The sequence below is a fragment of the Babylonia areolata genome, chromosome 27, assembly GCF_041734735.1.
Source record: "Babylonia areolata isolate BAREFJ2019XMU chromosome 27, ASM4173473v1, whole genome shotgun sequence".
Lineage (NCBI taxonomy): Eukaryota > Metazoa > Mollusca > Gastropoda > Neogastropoda > Buccinidae > Babylonia > Babylonia areolata.
The window spans coordinates 19,939,406-19,957,498 of record NC_134902.1 but is presented as its reverse complement, the minus strand read 5'-3'; the positions used below and the strand labels follow the sequence as shown (position 1 = coordinate 19,957,498).

The 18,093-nt window shown below is 41.3% G+C and overlaps 1 protein-coding gene across 2 annotated transcripts in view; it reads left to right on the top strand.

Annotated features, from left to right (window-relative positions):
* Positions 1-18,093, top strand: part of LOC143300992 (ATP-dependent RNA helicase DDX51-like) — a 39,050-nt gene that overhangs the window by 7,447 nt on the left and 13,510 nt on the right. For both annotated transcript variants that reach the window (XM_076614965.1, XM_076614966.1), the window contains exons 2-11: positions 80-703; positions 1,955-2,132; positions 2,766-2,911; positions 4,197-4,313; positions 6,984-7,045; positions 7,515-7,626; positions 10,769-10,908; positions 13,439-13,460; positions 14,926-15,094; positions 16,371-16,432. In XM_076614965.1, the coding sequence (XP_076471080.1) occupies positions 83-703; positions 1,955-2,132; positions 2,766-2,911; positions 4,197-4,313; positions 6,984-7,045; positions 7,515-7,626; positions 10,769-10,908; positions 13,439-13,460; positions 14,926-15,094; positions 16,371-16,432 (1,629 nt within the window). In that variant the 5' untranslated portion in view covers positions 80-82. The remainder of the gene's footprint in view (positions 1-79; positions 704-1,954; positions 2,133-2,765; positions 2,912-4,196; positions 4,314-6,983; positions 7,046-7,514; positions 7,627-10,768; positions 10,909-13,438; positions 13,461-14,925; positions 15,095-16,370; positions 16,433-18,093) is intronic.

Sequence of the window (18,093 nt, the reverse complement as noted above, 5' to 3'; positions counted from 1 at the left end):
ATGTTTTAATCATGCTGTCTTTGTGTAACGTAACAGCAAATTATGTGATCATGTGAAAAAAAAAAAAAAACATTTGCAGATAATGGAGAAGATAACAGCAGAGGCTCGGCTTGAGCAGCTAAAGGCAGACATTGCTCGGAGGAAACTTCTAAAACTGCAGAAACAGGGAACGCCAGAAGCCGGAAGTGTCAGAAACCACACAGCTGCTGACGTCAATGTAGAGGATAGCAGCAAAGAAGAGCAGAAAGTCCGGAAACAGCAGAAGCAGAAAAAGCCCAAAGTCAAAACAACAAAACATGATATAAACGATGATAATGACGACAGTCATGAAGATGACAGGGAAAAAGAGAGAAAAGTTGGAAAAAAGAAGAAAAAGAAAAAGCTCCTTGACAAAGAAGAAAACACAGTTGAAAAAGACAGTGATGAGGAGGGGGAGGGAATAAAGGAGCAGAAGAAACCAAGGCATAAAGCCAAAAAAAAGAAAAGTGATTCCAGCAGAAAAGCCAAGTCGGATTCCATCGATGATGATGATGATGATGATAAGGGTAAGAAGAGCAGTGGTTCTGAAAGTGAACATGAACCTGGTGATGAAGATGATGAAAGTGATGGCAATGCAGAGGATGACAGAACAATGGAAACAGACCCCAACGTCATTGGAGGATTCACTGTGCTGGGAAACTTCACCCATGAACCTCAGAGACCAGTGAGTAGAATTCAGACCACTGTGATGGCAGTGTTATTGTTAGTGGCACACTTAATTTTTCACTGATGTGTGATAGGGATCTAAAATACCTTATCATTTCATGTATTCTGTTTAATTTCATTGATACTGTTTTAAACTAAATTAAGATATACTGGTTTAAGTCTGAACACACACACACTCTCTCTCTCTCTCTCTCTCTCTCTCTCTCTCTCTCTCTCTCTCTCACACACACAGATAGTACACAGTGGTTTACTTCAGCCCAAATTTCTTTGCAGATTCACAGTACATTTTGTGTGTATACATTTCATTGAGTTGGATTGTGTGTAACTGTAACTCATGCTGACTGTGTGAGACTGAGAGAGTGGCAGAGATAGTGTTTCTGTGTGTTTTTCTTTGTGCTGGTGTGTGTGATGGGTATGGTGGCTGAAGGATTCTTGCCCATGTTTCCTGAGTTTTGGCACATCTCGTGATTTAAGGATGGATGTTTTTCCAATCCCCCAGGCCAACATATGCACAAGCGTGCCAGTGCCACAACCCTTTCATGCGTATTATGCTTGCAGCAGGTCATGCGTCTTAAAAATCCTGTAACCCATGTCACCGTTTGGTACATTACGGAAACAAGAACATTTCCAGCATGCACACCATGTCTGCATGACAGGGTAAAAATGAATAATAAGCAAATATAAATAAAGAACGAAATGGTCATACACCTAAACAGTTACTTGTCTCTGTGTGTTTGCGGTGTGAATGACTGAAACCTGAGCCCAGTCAGCTCTACCCAAGCAGGCAGCCTGTTGTGCAAATGACTCCCATGTTTGGAAAACACTTAGTCAGTTAGTGCTTGGTCTCTGACTCAGTGACTGTGAATAGGTACTGTGTAGTTACCATATCTTCATCATCATGTATCATTGTATGTGTTTGTGTGTGTATGTGTGTTCTCTTGCCTGTCATAGTTGTAAAGAATGCATACTCAAGCCAGAGATAACATTTTCTGCATTTATTGCCACATGTTCCAATGAAGAAGCATGTAGTTCTAACTTTTAAAGCCTTGCCCCAGAACTTATCAGTTTTGATACAGTATAATATCTAAGCTTCATTCGCAATCATGGTACCATCAGTGACCCTGCTTCCGTTTTTCCTTCACTTAGTTTTACAAATGATTTGTACAAAATGTTACTGTCAAGTGTCATGCCTTCTTTTCGGATAGCTTTATTTCTTTTCTTTTTTTTCTTCTCTTTTTTTTTCTCAAAGGTAAAACGGAAGCTTCCAGATTGGCTGGCCAATCCTACCATCATTGGGGGAGGTTTGAAAAAACGGAGCTGTGATTCCAGCAAGAAGGAGGAAGAGGAAGATGAGGCTGTGATGAAGATTTTAGACGATGATCTCAAAGAGAATCTCCATGGAAATGGAATCAAGAGCTTTTTCCCAGGTCTGTGTTGGTTTTATGTTCTCTTGATGATATTGATAGAACCTACTTAGTTGCTGATAGAGTGATACTGATAGTGATATAGAACATGGAAATTGGATGTCCAAGAACAAATCAAAAATGCTGAGGAGTGATTTAATCTTTCCTTTTTCAAAATCTGATGAAAGGTTTTAGGAGAGGAGAATTAAATGATGATGCTTGGAGAGTTGCAGTTTATTGAACTTTTGACTTTGTCTTGATTTTTATTTTGATTTGTCTTACTATATATTTTTCCTTTTTTTTTCTTTTTTTTTTTTTTTTTTTTTTTGTAAACGTGGAACCCAGTAGAAGTGAGTCTCTTCTGTTACCAACATAGAAATTAGAATTTGTGGGCAATTCATGTATATGCCCAACGCACATAGACACATACACATACAGTCTCTGTCTCTGTTTGGCTGTCCATCTCTCTCTCTGTTTGTCTCTCTCTCTGTCTCTCTCTCTCTTTCTCTCTCTCTCTCTCTCACTCACACACACACACACACACACACACACACACACAGAATGCGAAAGTATTGAAAAGATAATCCATTAGAGCAGTGACAACTGTGACACTGCATCATCATTTTTCAGGATCTTGTTCTCTTCTGTTTTCTTCAGTGCAGAGACAGTTTATCCCAGAAATTTGGAAAGACCTGAGGTTTTCCATCACGTGTGGACGGTATGGGTTGCGACCTCGAGACTTTTGTGTCTCAGCGCCCACAGGTAGCGGCAAGACTCTGGCTTACACCCTTCCTATTATCCAGGTAAATCTAGGGAATGTATGTATGTTTTGTTTATATATGTATATCATTTTTTTTTCTTTTTCTTTTTTTTATGGCTCTGTGCTCAGCTTATGTAATATCAAAAATTATCAAAGCTTACAGAAGTTACACTTGGGCCAACAGCAAAGTGAGAGCTGTATGATCAATGGTTTCTCAACTGTACTGGGAATTCATTTACAGCTTAGTCTTTTGATATCAACCCTGCCTCCTGGGAGGAATATGCAGTGGACCATGACAAATGGCGCGCTGCTGTGCACAAAGGTGCCAAGTTGTGCGAGGCCAACAGGACTGCTGCAGCTGTTCAGAAGAGGCAGGCCAGAAAGTCACGGGCAAACAAGCTTCCTGACAATGATATGCCTGTCTTTGTCTGCCCCAACTGTCAGCGAACATTTCGTGCGCAGATTGGACTATTCAGCCATCTGCGCACTCACAGATAGATTCATGAGCATCCCCCCACCCCACCACCACCCTCCCCCCATCCCCCAGCTGGATGACAACGATGGTCATCATCGATCTCGATGGACACACACACCAGTCTTTTGTGAAGAACTATGACTCAGGCTAGGAGATTAGAATGCTAAGATTGCACTGTCTCTCAGTGCTGCAGCTTTGGGGGCTAGATGGCCACTGGGGACCTTCCCATTGCCAACTGTCATAAGGTCCTCATTGCCTGGAGAGTGGGGATCCCAGATGTGACTTGGGCAAGACGCTGCCCCCTGTAATTAAAGTCTAGTCCAGATACTGAGGTAGTCAGGACAGCAGTTGCGTAAACATATAAACTACACTATAGGGTGTGTTACAGTTGCTAGACAGTATCATATTTGATTGTTACTTTGTCACTGTTGATAATTGATGGTAGTTTTGTAATTAGTCGGTAATTTATCATGAAGATTACTATTGACAGTGTGTAAAATCATGACCATTTGTGGTTGTATTGATTGTTCATTCTTAACTTAAATCAAATATAGGTTTTCATATGATGCATGTACATGTATTGCCAGTTGTTTAGTTGTTGTTTTATGCTTTTCATCTGGCCTGATATGCTGTTATGTGTAAACTGTAATGTGTAAATTCTCATCCACGACTTTGTTGCTTTGTGTGTGTGTGTGTGTGTATCTGTGAATTTTATCATTTTAACATGTCTTGCTGCACTGCGCTCATTTTAATGTTTTAATCAAACTTATTGTAATGTGCTTTGAGTCTTCTGGTAGTTAAATGGAAAAATGCAATACAAATAAAACCTGTTATTGATATTTATCATTCTTAGTGCCTGAAGCACAGATGGGAACCTCACGTGTGGGCGGTGGTGGTGTTACCTGTCCGCGACTTGGCTGAACAGGTGTACCAAGTCTTCTGTCAGTATTGCGCTGGCACACCTCTAAAGGTAGGTAGATAGGTAACAATAGTTGGAGTTTTGGCTGCCCAATAGATTTTGTTGTCATGATTGTTTGTTTTTTTTGTTTTGTTTTTTTATTGTTTGGTTGATTCTCTAAAGGTAGGTAGGTAACGATAGTTGGAGTTTTAGTGTTGGCTGTTCAGTAGATGTTGTCATGACTGGTTGTTGTTGTTGTTTTTTGTCAAGTTTCTTTTGTTTGTGTGCCTGTGGTGTGTGTTGTATTTCAGTGATCAGTCTTCCTTTCCCTTCCGGTCACGTTGTTCCCACACCAGTTATCCTGAATCCCACAGTACACGGCCACAGTTCACTCGCTCGGTCTTCCCACAACCAGCTGTCCATACGTACCCCACAGGTGCCAGTTTGCCTTGTGGCCACTGACCAGAAGAGAACCAGCACTGTTGCTAGGTCACATCACTAGCACCTGCTCTGATTCAGAACACACACAGGACACTGGTTACATGTTTGTTACATGTGTTGCTGGATCACATCACTAGCACCTGCTCTGATTCAGAACACACACAGGACACTGGTTACATGTCCATTACATGTGTTGCTGGATCACATCACTAGCACCTGCTCTGATTCAGAACACACACAGGACACTGGTTACATGTCCATTACATGTGTTGCTGGGTCACATCACTAGCACCTGCTCTGATTCAGAACACACACAGGACACTTGTTACATGTCCGTTACATGTGTTGCTGGGTCACATCACTAGCACCTGCTCTGATTCAGAACACACACAGGACACTTGTTACATGTCCGTTACATGTGTTGCTGGGTCACATCACTAGCACCTGCTCTGATTTAGAATACACACAGGACACTTATTACATGTCCGTTACATGTGTTGCTAGGTCACATCACTAGCACCTGCTCTGATTCAGAACACACACAGGACACTGGTTACATGTCTGTTACATGTCTGTGTGAGTGTGTGTGTGTGTATGTGGGTGGGTGGGTGGGTGGGTGACTGAAACCTGTGTGAATGACATAGGAAACGAACGTTGAGCGCCCAGTGGCAGCTGTCAGTGGGCTTTACCCAGGTAGGCAGCCTGTTGTGCAAGAAATGACTCCGTGTTTGTAAAGCGCTTAGAGCTTGGTCTCTGACCAAAGACAGGCACTATAATCCGCATCATCATTATCCCGTCATGCTGACCACAGTACTGTAACCTACCTTCTAAGCACCCACCCCAACTTTGCACAAATCCCACCCTGGGTACTTTACCCTTTGAGGCAGCCCACATCCGAAATTCGTTTCACCATGCAGCACTGGCTGGCTGTGAGTGAGAACAAACGGTCCGGTAAAGCAAGACACTGCATCAGGAACTGATGTCATGCTCTCACTTTGTTTTTCATTGACACATCAGCATCTCACAAAACCTTTCTGTTCTACCAGCCGCTGTGGCGAAGTGGTTAGTGTCACGGACTGACGACTGGGAGGACGCGGGTTCAAATCCCAGCAGAAGTGGGTTTTTCAGCCTGTGGCCGGCTCCTACCCAGAGTTGAGTGTGCTGTGGGCTTAAATGGGGAGACTGGGACCACACAGTTGAGTTTCATCCACTTCAAGGATGCATCTTTGGGTGTGTTGCTCTAATTACCTGACCAACACTGCAAGTGTCTGTATCTCTCGGGCCTGGTTAACACTGGGATATCATTATGACAGGAAGCGTAGAGTACAGCCTTGTCACGCAGTCCCAAACCTAAATGGACCTCCATAGCATCATCGTCATTGTCATCCTCCTCCTCCTTAATCATCATCAGTATAAACAAAACAGTCTCAAGTTCTGTGGCCTTTCATGCCCTGCTCTCATGGTGACCTCAGTTTCGATACCCCTCCACTTCTGTGCTTGGGGTGAGTCCTGTCAATGTTGTCAGTGTCGGCAGATTCATGGGGGGCTGTTGTTTGAGGGACGTGGTGGCCGTCTCCACTCTGGGAGGGACGCTCACTTAGTCTGGCTCCGCGACTAAGCCATTATTGTCATTAGTAGGGGGCTTAGTAGGTGGTGTCCTAAGTACGTTAAATCAGAACAGGCACCACTGAACAGCACCGAAGTGACTCAGCAGCAGTGCAGGGTCTCCTCTAGTGTGTGGCCTCCTGGCGACCTAACATCGATGGCTCCCTGTGGACTGCCAATGCTGGAACTGCGACGGACAAACCCGGGTGTGGCCGTGTATGGGGGAATCTAAATAAGCGGCGTGGGAGTAATGCCACTGAAACAGTGCAGATGATGGGGCAGCAACAACAACAACAAAAAAGGTAAAAAAAAAAAAAGGCTTTCTATTCTTGCTCTCCGGATCTGAGTCGTCTCAGCCGAACAACTAGATGCTCAGTTTGATTTTCCAGTCAGGCTTTGCACAAAGGGCAAGAGTAGGATTCATACCCAGACCTCCGTGGACTCTGTGTATTGGCAGATAAGCATCTTAACCATTGTGCCACCTTCCCCCATGTGTTGCCAAACATTCTCCAGCACCGTTATATGTATGTGTGTGGGTTTGGTTGGGTTTTTTTGTTGTTGTTGTTTTTTGTTGTTTTGTTTTGTTGTTGCTTTGTGTGTGTGTGTGTGTGTGTGTGTTTTCATGATTTGCCACAAACATTATTTATGAATTTTTCATTGTGTGTGTGATGTGTGTGTGTTTCCTTCTCTTTGTAGGTTGGACTGGTGGTGGGGAAAACTACTTTCTCTGTGGAACAAGAAACACTGGTCATGAAACGGTTCGTGTGACATACTTGGTTTTTAATACTCATGTTTCATGTTTCTTTTGTTGGCTTTTTCTGTCTTTCTCATGTGTGTGCCTTCTTCTTTCTGTTTTTTGCTTGTTTTTATAGCTGTTTGTCACTGCTCTTCTTCAGTTTTGTTTAAAGTTTCTTTGTTATAATTGACTGTCAGTGCTAATAGTTCCGTATGGACACACAGGTAAGAGAGTGTGGTTGACTTGTTTCAGACTTTCTTTCCAACTTTTCAAACCGTTTTTGCTGTTACTGACTGTCAGGCAACCGGTAGCCAGGTGTGTATCACACTGTGGTTAACGTGTTTCAAACTTTCTTTCAAACTTTTCAAACCGTTTTTGCTGTAACTAGCTGTCAGACAGGTTCCCATGTGTGTGTCACAGTGTGGTTAATGTGTTTCAGATTTTCTTTGCAACTTTTCAAACCGTTTTTAATGTACCTGACTGTCGGACAGGTACCCAGGTGTGTATCACAGTCTGGTTGACATCCTGGTGGCCACGCCTGGTCGTCTGGTGGATCACGTCAACTCTACGCCTGGCTTTGACCTCTCACACCTTCGCTTCTTGGTCAGTGCTTTTCGGCCATACTTGTCTTGTTATTTGTGATGATTAGTGGACCCTCAGCTTTCAGACACAACAGTCACCTCTGAAAACAGAGTATGGCTGCCTTTATGGTGAGGTTAAAGACGGTCATGCACGTTAAAGCCCACTAGTACATGTATGTGAGTGAACGTGGAGTTGCCGTCCATGAACAAAGAAAAAGGAGAGAAGACACGGTAATCAAAACAGATGCCTTCACAACTGAAATCTGGTTTTTCTCTGCATACTTTGTGCACACACACACACACACACACACACACACACACACACACACACACACAAACAAACAAATGCTTGCACAAATTCACATCATCTTCTGCATTCATAGGCTTTAGCTGTTCATTCGCATGTACCAGTGGGCTTTAACGCTTTTAGTCCACCATCTAGGCAACCATATTCTGTTTTCAAAGGCATGCATGCTGGGTATGCTCTTGTTAACATAACCCACTTAACGCTGACATGGATTAAGAGATCTTTAAACAAATGTGTTGAATCTCTGCATGTACATACACACAAAGGGGGGTGCAGGCACTAGCAAATCTGCACATAATTTGACCAGAGAGATCGGAAAAATCTCTACCTTTAACCCATCAGGCGTGCCAAAGCCAGGGATCAGACCCAGGAAGCTCATGTTTTAATCCAGAGCTCTACCCTTTTGGCCATCATACCCGTCACAGAGCAGTACAATAATATACAATACAATGCAATACAACACATTACAACGCAATACAATACAACACAATACAGTACAGTACAATACAGTACAACACATTACAATACAACACAATATAATACAACACAATATAATACAATACAACACAATGCAATGCAATACAACATATTACAATACAATACAATTCAGCGCAATGCAATACAATACAATACAGTACAACACATTACAAAAGTACAATGCAATGCAATACAACACAATACAATACAACACAATACAGTACAATACAATACAATGCAGTACAACACATTACAATAATACAATACAATACAAAATGCAATACAACACTACAGAAATACAATACAGCACAGGACAATACAACACAATACAATACAACACAACACAACACAATGCAATGCAATGCAATGCAATACAGTATAACATGATGCAATACAAAACAACACAAAACAGTTAACCCTGTGTGTCATGATCAGGTGAAAGACAAGACTGACTAGATACAATGCAGTACCATACCATACCATACCATACAACACAATATAGTACAATACAATACAATACAATACAATGCAATACAGCACAACACAATACAGTACAACACTTCACAATACAATTCAGCACATATACAACACAATTCAACACAACACAACACAATACAACACAACACAACAAAATACAATACAATACAATACAGCACAATACAATACAACACAACACAACACAATTCAACACAACACTTCACAATACAACACAGCACAATACAACCCAATTCAGCACAGTACAACACAATGCAACACAACACAAAACAAAACAATACAGCACAACACGAAACAATTAACGCTGTGTGTTGTGATCAGGTGATAGACGAGGCTGACTGGTTACAACACAGTACAGTGCAACACAGTACAACACAATACAGTTCAATACAACACAATACAGTGCAACACAGTACAACACAATACAGTTCAATACAACACAATACAGTGCAACACAGTACAACACAATACAGTTCAATACAACACAATACAGTGCAACACAGTACAACACAATACAGTTCAATACAACACAATACAGTGCAATACAGTACAACACAATACAATACAGTACAAAACAATACAGGTACAACACAATACAGTACATACAACACAATAATGGTGCAACACAATACAAAACCTGTGTGTCGTGAACAGGTGATAGATGAGGCTGACCAGATACAACACAGTACAACACAAAACAACACAACATACACAACAAAATACAACACAAAGCAATGCAGTTCAATACAATGCAATACAACACAACACAGTTCAATACAACACAAAACAGTACAGTAGAATACAACACAATACAATACAACTGAACACAATACAGAACAACACAGCACAACACAGTACAGCACAATACAAAACGATTAACGCTGTGTGTTGTGATCAGGTGATAGACGAGGCTGACCAGATACAACAGAATACAATACAATATAACACAACACAACACAACTCAATACAATGCAGGACAATACAACACAAGTCAGTACAAAACAGTACAATAAAACACAATACAACTCAGTACAATGCAGGACAATACAACACAGCTCAGTACAATACAACACAACACGAAACAACTCAACACAAAACAATACAATACAACACATTACAACTCAATACAACACACTACAGTACAGTACAACACAATATGATACGATGCAGCACAACACAATTAACCCTGTGTGTTGTGATCAGGTGATAGGCGAGGCTTTCCGGATACAATGCAATACAGTACAGTACAATACAATACAACACAACATAATACAATACAATACAACACACTACAATACAGTACAACACAATACAACACAGCACAATACAATACAACACAACATATATAACAAAGTACAACACGAAACAATACAGTTCAATACAATGCAGTATGTCACAACACAACACAACACAATGCAATACAACACTTTACAGTACAGTGCAATACAACACAACACAATACAGTACATGTGAATGAATGGGTGTATGTGTGTTGTTGTTGTTGTTGTTTTACCAGTGAAGAGAGGCAGTTTGATGCACCAAATTATGACAAAAAAGGCGGCAAAAAAAAATAAAAAAGAAGAAGAAAAGAAAAAAGAAAAGAAAGGAAGATAATGGCTGCTCCATTGTCTGCATGCAACTGAGGCCCCACCTTTTTTTCTTTTTCTTTTATATATATAATATATATAATATATATAATAATATATATATAATATATATTCTTTTTCTTTTATATATATAATATATATAATATATATATAATATATATATATACTTTTCTCTCTCTTTTTTTTAACAAAAAAAGCAACAAGAAAAACACAACAGAAGAACACGACACAAAACAATACAGCACAACACAAAACAATGAACATTGTGTTGTGATCAGGTGATAGACGAGGCTGACCGCATGATGGAAGACATCAAACATGACTGGCTGTCTGTGGTGGAAACAGCGGCCTACACTACCGCCCCTCAGGCTTACCGGCCAATGTCAAGGTCACTGCCTGGTCCCCTCACCATCGCCAGGTAGCAAGAGTTATTGGACATGGCATTGTGTGTTATTTTTTGCGGGGGGGTGGGGTAGGGGGGGTGGGGGGTTGTGTGTGTGAAAGGCAGAGTTGGCACAAACAATTTGTTCCTAAAGTGTTCCAAAGTTCTTTCAGTTTCTTTTCAAGTTTATGTCACTGAACTATGGAAATTAGTATTATTTGTCTAAAAGGCCTTTTTCTGTGTATTTTTTATGTGGCTTGATATATATATATATATATATATATATATATATATATAGTTTTTGTTGTTTTGTTTTGTTTTAACAAATTTTTTTAATCAGAGGAAGATGCATCAAGCAGAAGGGCTGACATCCTCAGCATAATCTAGTCTTTGTTTTCTTGAGGAGCTTAATTGTTAAGATAATATGTCGTTAACTGAATTGTATTGAATGTTTGGGGTTGGGGTGTGTGTTTGGGGCGGGATGAGGGGGAGAAAATTTTCTGTTTAACTCACTCCAGACGAATAGTTTTCTCCCTTGCTTTCCCCTGCAGACGACCCATTTGTTATGGCTAGGAAAAAAATCACAAAAACTACAAAACATAAAGTAACCGAATGGAACTCCCTGTACTTGACCCACTGACCCTTCTCCTCATGTTGTGTGTACACCCACCCCCCTCCCTCTCTTCACAGCCTTCAGAAGCTGAGTCACTGTCAGCACCTTCTTGCTGGTAGCTTTCTTCACTGCAGATACTTCAATGTTCAATGTCTTCAACATCCTCGTCGATGTCGAAACCTTCAGTTTGAAGCATTTCAATCTCTTCAGCAGCAGTAAAAAGCCGCTGTCGTGATCAAGTTTGCTAAAAAAAAAAAATAAAAAAAAAAGGTCCACATGTATCGCCTGCGACGCCATTTTCGATACTTATGCAAATTAGCTTGTCATGTTGGGTACCAGGGTCAACGGCTGGTGCAGCAAACGTATAGTTACAGAACCTCACGAAGAAACTTTCCATTCGACCCTTGACACGTTCGCAATGCTTGGTGTAGCTGTGATTTTTATGCTACCCAATGAGGAAAATGTGGAAAAAATTTTAATTGTCGAAACCGTTATGGCATTCCGTCGACCGGAACGCTACCTTACGTCAGGAACACTATAGCATTCCATCGTCCAGAGTGAGTTAAAGCAGCTGAATTTTTTTTTTAAGTTGGGCAGTCAGTTCCTGGCCTTCATTCCTTCCTTCCATGGAGAGACCACAATCATTTCTTGATTATTCTGTCACTAATGGGGGAGATGCAGAAAGAAGCACTAATTCTATCCCTATTTTCCTAAAATGAAATTGTAAAATAGTTTGGGTTTTTCTTCTTTTTTTTTCTTTTTTTCTTTTTTTTTTGTAATATTAAAAAAGGACCTTTACAGGATCTTTATTTCGCAGTATCTAGGCTAGAACACTTTGGCGAGCAAAGCGCTCCTCGGGGATAAACCTTGACCGGCGCAGCTCCAGCCCATCATTTGCCGCTACTTTGATCCATGATTCCTACACTAAGAATTTAGAATGATAGATTACTGGAGTCCTCTTGAATGTGTGTCCTGCCATGCTAGACAAAAAGCAGCAATGTCGAAGTGACGGAGGGAGTGCAGGGGTGTATGAGCGTGTGTGTGTCATTGTTTGTCTGTGTTTGTCTGTGCCTGTGTCTGCGTCAGTGTGTGCGTGTGTGCATCGGCATGAAGATTGGGCATTGATTTTTGAGAGACGAGGGCAAAGACAAGTGCGCTCTGTGTGAGCGAGAACAGAACAAAGCTTTACTGTGAGTCCTGTCAATGTCTTCAGTGTCAGCAGTTTCATGGGGGGCTGTTGTTTGAGGGACGTGGTGGCGGGCTCCTTTCTGGGAGGGGCACTCACTCAGTCTGGCTCCGCGACTAAGCCATTATTGTCGTTAGTAGGGGGCTTAGTAGGTGGTGTCCTAAGTATGTGGAATCAGAACAGGCACTACTGAACACCACTGAAGTGACTCAATAGCAGTGCAGTGTCTCCTCTGGTGTGTGGCCTCCTGGTGACCCAACATCGATGGTTCCCTGCAGACTGCCGACGCTGGAACTGTGATGGAAGAACCCGGGTGTGGCCGTGTATGGGGGAATCTAAATGAGCGGCGTGGGAGTAATGCCACTGAAATGATGCAGATGGTGGGGCAGCAAAAAAACAAACAAACAAAAAAAAAAGCTTTACTGTCTTGGAGCCACAGGATAACTACCAGAGTCTGACATGTCATAACATGTGCCGGTTCTGTATGTGTAACACTGGTGCAGGGAGGTTAATATTTGAGGTAGAAAACAAACCTGAAATGAATCTTCCAAAATAATTCCATGCAAACTGTGTGGTGAGTGCGCATGTATATGCACATGTATGTGTTGTGTGCTGATATTTTCCAGAAATAAAGGATTAATTCATACTGAAAGTAATTGTACTACTTGCATTTGCAGTAACTTGTGGCATTTAGATGAAAATAAAATCATTTTCTGTGTTCTTTTCAAACTTCCATTTTGATACACTTTTAATTGTGTTTGTTCCAGTGCCCGGTGTAGTCAGATGCCTGTAAGTATTTTTTTGTTTCCTTGTTTTGCTTTGGCATGTGTTTGTTTTAAAATGTCCTTGGGTTGTGCTCAGTAAAATGTTGATGGACATTACCTTTTTTTAATATTTTTTTTTGTCTGTGCCACGATTCCACATAGTCCCTAATCATAGTGCACTTGTATATTGTTTTGTTTTTTTATGTATTTATTTTTGCCTTTGTTTACACAGAGAATTATTTAGTGTGTGTTTGTGTAGAGAGTCATTTTGTGTTTATTTATGTGTTTGTATTGAGAAGTACTTTTTGTTTATGTGTAGAATTATTTTGTGTTTATTTGTGTCTTTGTGTAGAAGGTTTTTTTTATGTGTGCTTTTTAGACGAATATTTTGTGTTTTTATGTTTGTGTAGAGAATTGTTTTGTGTTTGCTTGGAGAATTATTTTGTGTTTATTTGTGCCTTTGCTTAGATAATTATTTTGTGTTTGATTGTGTGTATGTGTGTTTCTTGTTGTTGGGGGTTTTTGTTGTTGTTTTTTTATAATTATTTTCTGTTTGTGTAGAGAATTTTTTTGTGTGCTTGTGGACAATTACTTTGTGCCTTCGTTTTTGTAGATAGTATTTTTTGTGAACATGTGTGCCTGCTTTTAAGCTGTTCTAAAAAGTAAAGCACTTGTACAAAGTATGGGATGTTTTACATAGTTTATTATTAGGGAGTTGTTGCGATTGTTGGGACTTAAAGATTTCTTTATGTCATGTTAAGTTTTATCAAGTTTATTGATAGGGAATTGTTTAGGATTTAATGATTCTTTATATCCTTTATATACCGAGTTTTCAGTATCAGTCTGTTTGTCTTAAAGAGAACATTCAAGTATAACGTTTTCTTTTTGTGTGTACATGTGTGTGTGTATGTATGCCCTTGCGTTTTAAACTGAGCATTAATTTTGGTGTCAGTTTTTATTTATCTTTGGGGGTTTTTATAGTGTTTTCTTTCTTTCTTTCTTTTTGTGTGTGTTAATATAAAGTAATGTTTAATTAATAACAGTTAGTTGCTGGAGAAATTTCCTTCGATCATTAAAAACAGATGAAGTATAAGCAAAAACAGCAACAACCCAGGGTTGTTGGTGGAGTACTGTGGTAGAATCAGGTGTTATGTTATTATCATTACTATTATTATTATTATCATTATTATATTAGTAGTAGTAGTAGGCCTCCTTCGGTCATGGCTGACCCTGTATACCCAACCTAACGTCTAATTGGGCTGTCTGCTTGGACCAAGCAGCGTCGCCTGTGACTGTAGAGATCGATGCGAGAGAAACAGTCTTTGTCGCAGCGGTCACATGTGTAATTTGATGCTGGTCTGTTGGCTGCCGTCCCTTTTCTGCGAGCTAGCTTTCCTGCTGCAGCAGCTGACAGTTTGTCCTCACCAGAGAGAGTGCTTCTCCATCTGTTGCGGTCATTATTGTATTATATTCTTTCTGTTGCCCCACAGCTACAGAAGCTGCTGTTCTCAGCCACCCTTTCCCACAACCCGGAGAAACTGGAGCGTCTGAACCTGTTCATGCCTCGACTGATGACCTCCGTCGTTTCTCAGCCTCCGGCAGCCCTGCGGCATCAGCACAACTCACAGATAGACGACCAAGAGAACGAGCACTCCGAAGGTAACTGTTATGTGGGATGGGATGTACCGTAGTTTTCAGTCTATAAGGCACTACTTTTTTTTCTTTTCTATTTTTTCTTCTTTTTTTTCTTTTTTTTTTTACTCAAATCGGACCCGTGCATCTTATTGGCTGTATGCACCCTGTCTGTGTGAAAACTAAATTCTCACCACCGTGTTGGGCCTCCTGACACAACAAACTCAATATATGACGACATCGTTGATGACAATAAACAGACGGGCGCAATAGCCGAGTGGTTAAAGCGTTGGACTTTCAATCTGAGGGTCCCGGAAAATACATGGTCCTTAAACTTTTTGTCAATGTGATTTTTGAAGGCTTTTACCGTGTCTGTGATGGTATGTGCTTGATTCCCGGCTCGTGCCCTTTCTTGACTGGGAAAACCAGACTGAGCGCCTAGTCATTTGGAGACAATAGACCAAGGTCCAGATTGCAGCACACACTTTGTGCACTGAAAAAGAACCCACGGCAACAAAAAGGTTGTCGTCTGTAGAAGAAAATTATCCACTCTGGTAGGTACACACACACACACACACACACACACACACACACACACACACACACACATATATATATATATATATATATATGTGTGTGTGTGTGTGTGGAGTGGCCTAGAGGTAACGCGTCCGTTTAGGAAGCAAGACCATCTGAGCGCGCTGGTTTGAATCATGGCTCAGCCACCGATATTTTCTACCCCTCCACCAGACCTTGAGTGGGTGGTCTGGACGCTAGTCATTCGGATGAGACGACAAACTGAGGTCCCGTGTGCAGCATGCACTTAGCACACGTAAAAGAACCCACGGCAACAAAAGGGTTGTTCCTGGCAGAATTCTGTAGAAAAATCCACTTCAATAGGGAAAACAAATAAAGCTGCACGCAGGAAATAGTACCAAAAAATGGGTGGCGCTGTAGTGCAGCAACGCGCTCTCCCTGGGGAGAGCAGCCCGAATTTCACACAGAGAAATCTGCTGTGATAAAAAGAATTACAATAACAAATATATATGTATATATATGTATCTATACATATATATACGTATGTATGCAATGCACTGTCACACACTGTCTCACAAAGCGCTGTCACGCACTGTCTCACTAAGCAAGTTGCGTCATGCTGCTGGTCGGGCGTCTGCCTAGCAGATGTGGTGTAGCGTATATGGATTTGTCCGAACACAGCGACGCCTCCTTGAGAAATTGAAACTGTGTGAATGAAGGGCGACAAAGCGGCATGTTTGATACGCTGATAGTTGGACTTGTGCAGACATCACAGAGAATGCTGATGGGGGGTTTGTGGGCAAGTACACAACGCCTGAAGGCTTGACGGTGAGTTTGTCACGTCTTCCTCTCTGTGCTGTCTCTCCCTCTCTCTGTTTCAGTCTCTGTCTCTCTCTCCTTCTGTCTCTGTCTGTCTCCCTCTCTCTGTCTGTCTGTCTCTATCTCTCTCCCTCTCTCTGTCTGTCTGTCTCTGTCTCTCTCTCCCTCTGTCTCTCTCTTTCTCTCTGTCTCTCTCTGTCTCAGTCTCTTTGTCTGTCTCTGTCTCTCTCTCCCTCTGTCTGTCTGTCTCTCTCTCCCTCTCTCTGTCTGTCTCTATCTCTCTCCCTCTCTCTGTCTGTCTGTCTCTATCTCTCTCCCTCTCTCTGTCTGTCTGTCTCTCTGTCTGTCTCTGTCTCTCTCTCCCTGTGTCTGTCTGTCCCTATCTTTCTCTCCCTTTCTCTGTCTGTCTCTGTCTGTCTCTCTCTCTCTGTCTCTCTCTCTCTCTCGCTACCTCTCTCTTTCAGTTTTCTCTGTGATTGAGTGATTCTTCCCATTGCCATGATTTTTTGGAGGGGAGGGGGATGGGGGGGGAGTTATTTTCTTTTTACCTGCTCTATCATATACAGTGTTTGTCAGCGTTCGATGGGTTATGGAAACAAGAACATACCCAGCATTCACACCCCCGAAAATGGAGTATGGCTGCCTACATGGCAGGGTTAAAAAAAAAGGGGGGGCGGGGTCATACACGTAAAAGCCCACTCGTGTACATACAAGTGAACATGGGAGTTGCAGCCCCCAAACGAAGAAGAAGAAGAAGATACACAATGTTTCAGTGGCATTACTCCAACATTGCTCATGCCGAGTCCTGTCGTACACAGCCACACTTTAATCCATCTGCTGTGGTCTCTGTGTTGGTAGTCCACAGGTAGCTGTCGGTTTTAGGTCACACACCAGAGGAGACCCAGCACTGCTACCACCGAGTCACTTTGACAGTGTTCAGAAGTGGCTTGTTCTGACTTGACATACACAGGACACCCACCTACTGAGCCCCCTACTGATGACAGTAATCACATAGTCATGGAATCCATCCCACCCAGAGTGGCCTAGCATTTGATGTTTTGTTGCACAAAGAGTAGGAACGCTTAATAAGTTTGTCACAATTTTTGGGTTGTTTTTTTTTTTTCAACCTGTGTGTGGTTTGTACAAGAGACTGAGGATGAGCGATGTGGGAAGGGTAATGCCACTGAAGTGGCATGCACGGTGCAGTCACAAAAGCAAAATAAAACAAGAGAGGCAAGGCCTTCAAGACTCACTTGTGACTGAGAGTAAAACACACAAGCTTTTTATGTATTGAGTATAATTTCAAACTGTAATGTTTAAGATGAGAAAGATCAGTTTAAAGCAAATTAAGTCCCCTAGCATTACAGAGTAATTTCCCTTCTTTTACTATGCACCAAAACGTTTGCAAAATAAATAAAACTTCCATGCTTAGCAAAACAAGTTCCTGTTTGAACAAAAAATAATTATGACTGCTCTTGTTGTTGGGTCAGAATATCAGATCAAAGTGCCAAGTTTAGAGAATACAAAAAATATAGATATAACAGTAAATGCAGTTTGCATATAATTAGGCTTGATTATTTATTTTTTTGTGCCCATCCCAGAGGTGCAATATTGTTTTAAACAAGATGACTGGAAAGAACTGAATTTTTCCTATTTTTATGCCTAATTTG